A 12,019-nucleotide genomic window follows, 5' to 3' on the forward strand; every position below is an offset into this window, starting at 1 on the left:
CTGTAACGCCACAATTTCCCAGTTTGGGATCAATAAAGTAATTCTATTCTATTTTCACTGTATACTAATAAAAGTGTGATCATTTCCCCTGTGTAGACTGATAACCCCTCACTGATTTTTTTTTCCCAACTTTGATGTGAAACTCCTTCTTCTTCTTCTGGTGTTTCTGACAGTCACCAAACCTCCTCTGCTGCAGCAGTGCCTCTCGGGTAAGATTCAAGATATGTACATACAGGCCCCTGGAGCAGAAGTCACAAAATAAACCACTTTATCGTTAAACCCAAGAGCAAGGGACACGATAAACAAAGAGAACATTTCGACTTTTTATCTCATAAATAAACATAATGACTTTATCTACCAGTCAAGGTCTGGGAGGCAGACACACTCTGTACTTTTAAGAATAGACTTAAAACATTCCTTTTTGATAAAGCTTATATTTAGGGCTGGTGCAGGTATAGACCAGCTCCGTAGTTATGCTGCTATAGGCTTAGACTACCGGGGGGAACTGGCAACTTGAGCTCCTATCTCTCCTGCTCTCTCTTTTTGCAATTACATCATATTATTGCATGTCGGTATCTATTGTTCTTAATGACTAACCACATGTTTTCCTGGGAGCTCCTGAGCTCTCAGGTCTTGTAGGTTCCTCTGGATTGTTGGTGAGGACGGCCTGCTGCCATGGACCCCCCAATCCGTGCCATAAGCCCAGTAGGCCTTGTCCTCGCACCATAAGCCAGGCTCTTGAGTAGAAGACGCTCCTCCAACCTTCAGCGAGGTGATCTGGCACTACTACCACCTGACGTCCCTGACGCCCAGCCACTACAATCGGACCGCGTCGCCCAGCTTCCACCTTCGGTTTGTGACGTCCCAACCAACACCTGACACCTCAGGTCAACACCACCTCAGCGGCAAGGAAAGCGAGGACTACAAAGGAGAAATCCTGCCTGCATATTATCCCATATGCTCTTTAGTAAAGCGTCTCGAGGTAACACTTGTTATGAATTGGTGCTATACAAATAATGATTGTTTGATTGAGGACAGAGATGAAGACTGATAGGTTTTGCCTCTAATCCACCGGCCTCTTATGCAACACAGCCTGTTCATACAGATACTTCAGGTTCTACCTACCAACAACTATAGACTCTCAAGGTTACAAGGTCAGTTGTTGTGATTTTGCTCAGTAAATGTTTTCCAAAAAGATCACCAGTTTATCGTTGTTTACTGGGGAACAAGGCATCTGTAGTGGATTACTTACCTTATAGGTCACTGAAATGCAATATGAACTGTGCTTCAAACTTCGCTCTAAATAAGGTCGACCTGAAGTCAGAATCATTACACACACACTGTAATCCCATAGCAATAGTAGATCTCTGTATACCAATGCTGTAAGTTGGTACTTCTTGATTAATTTTGAAGTCGGAAGTAATAAGTAATAATCAAGTCTTGTAATACTTAACTTATAAAACTTTTATTTCTTAATGTGTCATTTTTATTTTAGCTTACAGTGAATTGCACATCCCCTCATTAACAGTCAAGGTACAGTAAACAATTATTTGTCTCACCACTGAGACAACACAGCTACTTTTGCCCATGTAAAACCAGATAACTCCTTAAAGGTATATACAAACACGACATGATCCCAGATGCGTTCAGGCATTTGCCTTAAAATAAAGCTGTTTGAGTAGAAACAAACTGGTAAAATCAGTAGTGCTTTTCTTTTTGAGCACAAAACCAAGTGAAACAATGTTTTTTTTCCCCCCAAACGCTTTTTGACCTGTTAAACTATTTCAAAGTTCACTGACCAAATGAACAGCATTGTTCTTGACCAATAATCATGACTTAATTTTAAATAAAAAGGTTATTGTCAGGTATAGTTTTCTTCATAACCTCTCAAGTTATAAACTTTTTCCAAGAAGTAAATACAAATACATTCAGGAAGTTCAAAGACAAGCTTGTCCCCTTACCAAACATATTTGATGAAGTAGGTTACTGTGTTAAGTTCCAGTCAAATCTTTGTTTACACTAATTAACTGAAAAAACAAAAACAAAAACAAACCCAATTACACACTAATATCACGACGGAGGATTAGGGCCACATTAAAAAAATATACTTTTTTAAATTTTGAGATTAAAGTCGTAAATTTATGAGATTAAAGTCATAAATTTACAACTTTATTCTCGTAAATTTACGAGTTCAATCTTGTAAATTAACGAGTTCAAGACCAGCCTGCGCGAAAATGATGAAAGTAGAACTCTTAAAGTCTTTAAAGAATAAAAGTTGTTATTTTAGTCTATATCAGAAGAGCAGCAGCATCCTGTTCTTAAACGACAAACATGGAGCATTTTGTCCTAAAGGTTTCACTAATAAGGAAATAGGCTACTTCCTTGTGTTGGTAAAAACAGTTAGTTCAAGAGAAGTTTTCATTTCAACTTGCAAGACCTTGTTTATCTGTAAAATGATGAACAGGACACAAACTGGCTCTGCACATGAGACACTTTAACAAGGCAGACTGATAACAGACACAAATAGTTGTGTTGGGGCTACACATGCTTTTGGCACATCACCATCTTCACATTGTCTTTAAAATATCAGCACCCTGAAAAGATACAGCAAGAAATTGTGGCTTTTCCGAATAAAGAACCACACTGACTTGGAGGAAGTTGAGTCTGCAGATGAAAATACTTTAAGAGTTTCTGTTGCTTTAAGAGAAAAAAGCAGCCAGATAATCCACCATCTTGTTTCATCATTTTACGCAGGCTGGTCTCGAATTTGTTAATTTACGAGATTATTCTCGTAAATTAACAAATTTAATCTCGTAAATTAACAACTTTATTCTCGTAAATTTACGACTCTTTAAATGACATATGAATAAAAGTATGATTTATAAAAATGCCTTAGCTGCCATAAAGTCGTAAATTTACGAGATTAAACTCGTAAATCTTCGACTTTATTCTTGTAAACTTACGAAATAATAAGAAACATTTTTAACATGGCCCTAATCCTCCATCGAACCAATATACAAATTAATGTTCTGAGAAAATAGTGGCTCTTGAAATGTTGATGTGCAAGTTAAGAATGTTTGTTTAGAAATATGTTTCTTGGTCCCCATATTTGATGATTGCGGTCAGATTTTTTCATGGCAGCTAAGGCATTTTATAAATCATACTTTTATTCATATGTCATTTAAAGAATTATCATACAAGACTTTTATTATAAATATTACAGAATTATTACGATTCTCAAAATACAAAAATGATTAGAAACAAGTTGGTTAGAAGGTCTTCGGTGTTCAATTTATTATCCCCCAAAAATAATTTCTTTAGAGTACAGAAGGCCTCAATGACTTAGTCAGGAGGAGCATTCATAGTAATTCTTATTGTTTATCAATGCGAACACAATATCTATATAATTAAACAGGCCATGACTCAAATTAGAGAAAAAGTGTTTTGGGTGTGATGGATGTTTGAGTAGTACAGCTAAGTCAATTTAGCCTATAACCCCATCAACAGCCTTCTTGATTGCAAGAATTTAAATATAGACGGCATCTACATGGTATGCTCCAGTACAGACTTTCCCTCTGTGCTAAATAAAATTGTTGTGTGATCTAAGGTGAACTTTTAATGTCACTTTCCCTGTGTGGGCAACCATGCTCCAGCTGTGACTCAGAAAACACCAACTTCTGTAAGAAGTGTACCAGCCTCAAGCAGCATGCCTTTAACATAGACATTTATGGTATAGAACATTGTGAGGAAGTCCTGGGTGCTGAACAAGGTGTCAGCGAGGGCAAATCCAAGCGTGGAGGGTATGAAACCTCGGCCGTACTCCACCATCCAAGTTCCAGCGCTCCACTGCACGGAAGTGGCTTCACCTACACCATGAACTATTGTGTCACCTGCGCAGAAAAAAAAAAGACATTTGGATATGTCTACAGGTGAAATAGACTGAAGACATACAACCATTAAAAAAAAGAACATACAATTTGAATTAAATGTATTTAGGTATTACCAGGGTAGTATATTTCACTCTTAGTTGTACCCTCTTTCCACTGTCTGAAAGTTCCAGATATGATAGTGTCAGAAATCTCAGCCCAGTAACGACCTGTTAAAGAGAGAATATGTGAAGTCAAATAATTTAAGTTGTCTTATCATGAAATTCTAAACAAAAACCCCTAAAATAAACATATTGATTGCGCAATGGCATAATTTTGCTGTTACCAGTCTGTGAAATCACATTGCATTTCCACAACGACAAAACGCTATGTGAATTCACAGACTGGGCCCGGCACACACACACACACACACACACACGTCTGCACAGTGCTGCGCTCCGCTCATACTCTCGCACGTCTACCTTCTGAGACGGTACGGGGGGGGGGGGAAATCACATTTACTTTGAAGGCGAAATGTAATAGAAGTGTAAATAACAAAGCTTGAAACGGCATTCTGAACAGGGCTACTGAGAATAAATGCAGTGTAAACTTTTACAAGATAGAGCCTTTTAGTATAAAATCCTGCAACCAAGTGTCCTGGATCAAATACATGTCTGAGGTTTGTGACAACACAAACCACTTTCAGCAAAAATTTCAGAAAGTCATTTGTCGATGAATTGTGGATTGACTTCCTGCCGTCATATTGCCAGTTTAAGGCGGGATATTTCTGTCCCTTTTATGCCTGGTCTTCAATGTGTAACTCACAGAGGCATAATGGTGAACCAGTATTAGAGGTATTAACAGAGATGTAACAAAGGGGAGATGGTTGAAACATCTAATCAATCAATCAATCTTTATTTATATAGTGCCAACTCACAACAAATGTTATCTCAAGGCACTTCACAATAGAGCAGATGAAAGTCCTTACTCATTGTATATTATCTACAAAGACGAAACATTAATCCATTATAAACTCTAAGCAACATTTAGCAAAGTTACAGTGGCAAGGAAAAACCTGCTTTAAGAGGCAGACAACTTGAGCAAAACCAGACTCATGTTGAACAACCATCTGCCTAAACTGTGTTGGGCTTGGAAAGTGGGATAGAGGGAGATGTGGGGAGAAGGAAGAGGATAGAGACGGACAGTGCAACAACAATAAATAAGATAGATGTAAAGACTTATCAGTTTAACATTAAGGTTAGCAACTGTAAAGATGATGAAATGGGGAGGACTGATTATGTTAATTATAGAGGTTGAAGTTGAGCAGCTATAAGATTCACTTTATACTAATGAGATAGATGTAAGGCTGATATTTATAGTTTTAGTAGTAGGATTTAGGAGTGGGGAACCATAGCAGCAGGCCGTCCCCACCAACGATCAAGACAAACCAAAGAGACATGGGAGCTCAGGAGCTCCAAGGAAGTTATGTGGTTAGTAATTTACATGGTACATGAAGATTTACAGACAGTGGCATGCAGAACTATGTGAATGTACACAAAGAGAGAAAGGAGCTCTAGGTGAGCTGGTCCATACCTGAGCCAGCACTAACTATAAGAATCGTTGCTTGATCAAAAAGGAAAGTTTGGAAGCCTACTCTTAAAAGTACAGAGGGTGTCTGCCTCTCGGGTCCTGACTGTTGGATGATTCCAAAGGAGAGAGGCCTCATAACTGAAGGCTCTACCTCCCGTGGTACATTTAGAGACTGTAGGTACCACGAACGGGCTGGAATTCTGGAAGCATAATGTTTTCGAAGGGTAATATGGCACTTTTAGCCCTTTAAGATAAGATGGTACCTGGGCATTAAGCGCTTTTTAAGTGAGAAGAAGGATTCAGCGTTGTTTTTCAGCAGGATATGCCTGATTTCACATACATTACGAAGGTGAATATAGGCTGTTCTCGAAATTTGTTTTATGTGGCAGTTGACGGACATATCATTATCAAATAGAACTCCTAGATTCCTAACATTACTTCTAGGTGCCATTTGTATCATTAGAGAAAGTCTCTCTGAGGTTGTTAGGGCCAAGCACAATAACTCCAGTCTGAGTTAAGCAGCAAAAAAAAACAACTAGTCATCCAGGTCCTAATGTCCTTAAGGCCACTGTAACTTTCCTAAATGTTGCCAAGTGCTGTGCTCATGATGGATTAAGGTCTTTTACATGCTCTTCTGTAAGATAACTGATAAGCCACCACTTTTCCTGGATCTTTGAGATAAAAGGAAGGTTAGATATAAATCTATAGTTAGCTCAGGTTCCTGAATCAAGAGTAGGCTTTTTAAGATGAGGTTGAATTACAGCTACTTTAAATGACTGTGGTACATAGCCTGCCAGTAAAGACATATTGACCATAGCTTATATAGAGCTGCTAAATAAAAGGGAAAGACTTCCTTAAACAGCTTGGTTGGAATTGTGTCTTAGAGACATGTCGAAGGTTTAGACAAAGGAATAAATGAATTTAGTCAGTTAATAGTCAAGAAATATCAGACTGTAAAGCTGTTTCTGCTTTAACTAAGTTATGGGAGGAATCTGCACCAGGTGAGGGAAGGAGGTTACTAATTTGTCTCTAATGTTTAGATTTTAATGTAGAAGCTTATGAAATCATTACTGCTGAAGGCTATAGGACAAACAACTCCATCTCGGTTATATGCAACTGTTCTGATATTTTTCTAAACCGACCCGCTGTGAGCAACAGTTAACTTATCTGCATAGTGTGCACAGTTAAGATTACATCTCAGATAGTGACACAGAGAGACGTTAACAGTCAGAGACAGACAGAGCGGAGCTCAGACAGTCAGTTAGTAGAGATATAACCCCGATGTTTAAAATGTTGCTGTCTGTGTTTTCTGCTCTCTCTCGGTTTTTAAAAGTTACTATCATCCTCTCCACCTGAAACTCACCTTTGTCTTTTGTGATAACTGAACCTATAGGGATTACACTAAATGACGTTACAAAGCAGCAGGCAGGTGAGAGTGAGTAACCATGGTGACTGTCTGTCTGTCAATCAACAATGTCCCGCCCCTTCTATGAATTAAACTCTTCTGTCAGTAAAACTTACTTTGATCATGTGTCACAGAATGAACACATCCTGTATTATGTTTGATTATATATAAACCAAACTAAAGTTAGTCCAATGATGTCATAAAAAACAACAAAGGCTGCAGAGCCTGTATGAAGCTCCAGCTGTAGGAACTCTGCAGGGCTAAAATAGAACAGAAACACAAGAACTTGAAGTCTACATGTTTTTAAATGAATGCATCACTGCGTGAAAATGTTCCTGATGAACATAAAAAGAGGACACATAACTAAATCATCATTTCAAAGTGGTGAGGAAAACCTTCAAATTGTGCATAAATATTGATCAAATTGAGGGAAAGACATTTCTGTTGCTAAAGATGTTCTGGGTGAGACCTCCAGACCTCCTACAAAGATGTTTTTCAAATAGATTAAACTTGTCTGCACAGTTTTTGTGCATTTAAAAACATTGTACAGGGAAATAAGTTTGGTTGAACTGGTCAGCAACTTACAAATTTGTCTAAAGATCAGTATGAAAGAAATCGTGATCTTGCCCAAAGAAAATCGTGATATGATATTTTTCCCATATCGCCCACGTCTAGGCTCAATGGAGCATTGACTCTCAGTCAGATTGGCCACAGTGCTGAAAAGGTATCCAGGATTGTTTTGTTTTTTCTTACATTACAATAGGCAGCACGAGCATGACGTACGGTCTTCATATATTTATTGTGAAAATCTTGAGATTCTTGCATCTTGTTTGTTCCGAAATACATGTTTCTGAGTTGTACCATGGAGCCTGTTATTGTCTATTTTAGGGGTGAAATCAAGAGTAACTCTCAGCGAAACCACAGCACTATCAACAAACTGATCCAGCTGAGGGAGTAATGTTACTATAAGAGTTTTTAACTGGGTTAAAACATGGTACTGAATTAAAAGTTGCTTGAATATCTTCCTTAAATCTAGCTACAGCACTATCAGATAATCTTCTAGAGAATATATTTTTTTGTTTATTAAGCACAATTAAGTCTGCTTAAGAAATAATTGTTATTGGGAACTGAGTTTTTTGTGTGAAAACTATTAAACAATGTGCCTCCTGTGCTTCCGTAATGCTGTAACGCAATGTGAAATCAAACAGATACACAAATATTACGTCGATGGGGATGCAATGTGTAAGTACACAGGGTGTTTATTTAACCAGTTAATTAACCCATTGAGATCAAGGTCTCTTTCACAAGGGTGAAAGGGCCAAGAGGGCAGCAGCACACGGCATAGTAAACATTACAAACTGTAATGATGTCACAAGCCCAGAACCGGCATCTACTTGTTTAAAGACAAGCTTGAGTGCTGTGTAAGTACCTGGTAAAAATAAAAAATACTCCTAATACATTTTTATTCTGTTTTGATGACCTAGAAATATGTGTTTATGCCAAAGAAATGTGTGAATCCTTTGAATTTATACATGAACATTTGTACATTTGGATGGACAAACATTGTGTGAGCATTGAGAAATATTTTTTAAGGGGGTCATTTATATTCAAATCCAAAAATATATGTGGGACTACTGTGCATATTTTTTCATATCAAGACTGATCTTGCTCCAGTAAAAAGGCTTCCAAGTATTTGAATGTTTTTTTAGGGCTAGAAAAATGAATTTTGAGTCTGCATTTGTAGTTCAGTTGTATTGTTAAATATGAAAAAAACAAATCTTCTACCATCACAGTTGAAATTGATCTTTTCCAATACTGCATTGCATAACCCACTACTAAACATTCAACCCAACTGTTTCCTCACCTGAGTGCCCTCCTGTGTCAACTGCAGTACCAAAAAGCAGAAGGTACTCTGTAAGAGAGGCATGTAGAAGACACATGGAGCCCATCCAGCCCCCAGCATTCACAAACACCCACTGCAGATCCTCATCTGGTAGGATGTGGCCAGGGTATCTAGTTCAATTAAAACATTAACCACACAGCATAACATTAAACCCTCATCTGCATGTAGCTTTAAAAAGATGGATTTCAAGGGAAGCCTAACAGTGTCTGGGGATGAAAACTGAATATGTTTGGTCTTTCTGAAAACAAAATAAAACTTATTTAATTTCACATAAAAATCAGTCATTAAATGCTTACCTATCTGAAAGGTGGAGAGATAAAAAAAAAAAAAAAATCTGTTATTTAAAACAGATTTAGCAGCTTAACACTTGTACCATCTTATTTGTCAACAGGTTGGGATGAACATAACATGTTAAGCTGAAATGAGAAGTCAAATGGCTAAAAAAAAGAAAGAGGGTAAATCTTTAGTTTATAACATGGGAAAAAGCAGTACAAATAACTAGACATTTCCTGATGTAATACCCATTAATGAATGTGGTTTTTAAATATTTAAGTCGCTACCTTTTCCTTAGCTCCACCACCACTTTCAAAAAGGCCTGCTCATGGTCCTGTCCTGGAAGGGCAAGGGGGACAACTATGACTTTTACATTCGTGTACATTTACTTTGAATTATTAATGTATTACACTTTAGGGAACTGCATGATGTCTTTGATTTGATGAAGACATACAAAATAAATGTATAACCAAACTCACCCGCATACTGTTTGGCCAATTTGGCGATGTCTTCTTTGTTAAAAACATACTGCTTGCTGGCCATCCAGTGCCGAAGCAGAAGAACAGCCAGGGCGACGCATACTGCGAACATGAACAGTTTTAAAAACGTTCTTACTACGGCCATTGTAGAAACGGCTCTCCAAATACAGCTGCAGACTCGACTACACGTGTAAGTAAGGGTAGCTAAGTTGCACCGAACACGCCATTGACAGAGAAGTTGTGAAGTCAAAACTGACAGCTTCTTCTGCTGTTTCTTCTTCTTCTAATGATATTCCGGCAGGCTGTACACTGTAGAGTGTAATGCTGCCCTCCAGGGTAGGGGTGGTAGCATAGGGTGGTAGCCTGGTAGGGGTAGGTAGGCTTAGAGCGAATGAGAGGTTGATGTATAAGATAGAAAAATCACTGTATGGATTTAAATAATCTGGCAGAAATTGGAACAAGACACTACTCGAGTATTTGAGTAAAAACATTTTTGTCCAAAATCCTTCTGATAATTGTGTTTACACAAAGGTAATCAGTTTAATATGGGTGGATAACTTAATCATTGTATTGATTTTGAACAGTGACAAATGTGTGGAAATGTCCCAGAAAAGATATGTGAAAAAGATAGTTGAAAAACATTCAACTTCACTGACGATGCAGAAATGATGTGTGATGTCAAAAAGTACAGCAAGGTAGCCTTATTTATCTGACTACATGTACAAGACCAGATTTTAGTTTGTAGTAAGTAAACTGTCTCATTATTTTGCAGAACCAACAGAAGAACAATGGACTAGTACTGTTAAACATGTACTAAGATATTTGAAAAGCACAGGTGAGAAAGATCTGTGTTACAGACAATGCGAAAATACGTAAGAAGCTTGGACTACAAGGTTTCAGTGATGCAGACTCGGCAGATGATGTTAGAGATCGACGTAGTACAACAGGTTACTGTGTAAGTCTGAAGGAAAGTGGTCCTATGATATCAGAAAATGCAAAAGCAACCTATGCGTTATCCACTTGTGAGGCAGAGTATATGGTTTTGGCTTATACAGCTATTAGAGGGACTTGATGGACATCAGTACTAACTAAGGTTTATGAGGATAACCATGGTACAATAGCATTGGCTAAGAACCCTGTAAACAGACAGAGATCGAAACATGTTTGACATAAAGTATAATTTTGTAAGGTCAACTGTAAACGATGGGAAAATAAGTTTGGACTATTTCCCAACAGAACAGATGGTAGCAGATGTGATGACAAAACCAGCAACAAAGTTTAAGCTAAAAGAGTTTGATAAGATTTTGTGTGTAGATTAACCGTGTGAAAACATACATGATAGGTTAGGTGTTAGGTGGGAAACCCTATGTTTATTTTGTTGTTATTTAATATAACAATGTGACATCAAGTGGGGGTGTTTATATATATATACATAGGGAAATATGTGTGCTCTCAATTGTAAAAAGGTGGTTCTATGCTGTGTTAATGACAGCAGCCGATAATATGGGCTGGTATTCATAGTTAAAGTGTGTATGTATGTCAAATGAAAAGTGTCAATAAAGTTTCTATCTCCTGCAGGAGCGTGAGATCCAGTTTTGGGTATGTACACCAGGATGGTTGTGCAAACTGACTCTGCTAACATACAGGGACAAAGCTACATGTGAAAATATGGAAGCACCGAGTTGAAGAATCATGTTGAAGATGAGATGAGAGCTAAAAAAATCATTGGCTAAGTCTGGAATGAGTGCTCCAGGGAAAGATGAGATATGTTATATCATGTTAAAACATTTAAGTACGGCACTTAGGACATTGTTAATGTTGTATAATAAGCTCTGGGAGGAAGGGAGGTTGCCAGTTAGAAGGAAGGAGGCAGTGATTGTTCCCATACGGAAATCAGGAAAAGATCCAAGCAATGCAGCTAACTACAGGCCAATTGCCTTAACGTCAAATATCTGTAAACTGCTGGAGTGCATGTTAAACGTACGACTGGTGTATTATTTCGAGAAAAGAGGGATGATGGTGGAATATCTGAGTGGGTTTAGAATGGACAAGGAACACTGGATCCTGTGATAAGTTTAAAGGACGCTGTAAGAAAAGCTCAAGTTAAAAAAAAAAACAGTTGCAGTATTTTTTTATGTGGGAAAAGCCTATGAAATGATTTGGAGAGAAATGGGAATGTTGATTAAATTGCATCTCATGGGAGTCAAAAGAAGGGGTTTTAATTGGATAATGGACTTTATGAACAAGAGATAGATTCAAGTTAAAATGGTGCTGAAATATCTTAAAAGTCTGTTGTATAAAATGGAACACCACAGGGAAGATTAATAGGTCCGATTTTATTTTCAATTATGATAAATGATATATTTGATAATATCCCAACAGATATCAGAAGATCATTGTTTGGGGATGATGGAGCCTTGTGGAAAAAAGGAACAAATGTTAATTATGTTGTAAATAAAATTCAGGAAGGGATCAGTTTAGTTGAGAATTGGGGGTTAAAGTG

At 37.7% G+C, this 12,019-nt stretch overlaps 1 protein-coding gene across 1 annotated transcript; it reads right to left on the reverse strand.

The window, feature by feature from the left end:
- Positions 1–1,449: 1,449 nt before the first annotated feature.
- sigmar1 (sigma non-opioid intracellular receptor 1) lies at positions 1,450–9,805 on the reverse strand. Its single transcript, XM_020636896.3, has 5 exons — positions 9,517–9,805; positions 9,325–9,376; positions 8,726–8,874; positions 4,004–4,096; positions 1,450–3,890 (listed from the first exon to the last, which is right to left on the reverse strand). The coding sequence occupies exons 1-5, from the start codon at positions 9,659–9,661 to the stop codon at positions 3,661–3,663; spliced, it is 669 nt and encodes a 222-aa protein (XP_020492552.1). The 5' UTR covers positions 9,662–9,805; the 3' UTR covers positions 1,450–3,660.
- Positions 9,806–12,019: the final 2,214 nt, after the last annotated feature.

The sequence above is a fragment of the Labrus bergylta genome, chromosome 17 (genome assembly GCF_963930695.1).
Source record: "Labrus bergylta chromosome 17, fLabBer1.1, whole genome shotgun sequence".
NCBI lineage: Eukaryota > Metazoa > Chordata > Actinopteri > Labriformes > Labridae > Labrus > Labrus bergylta.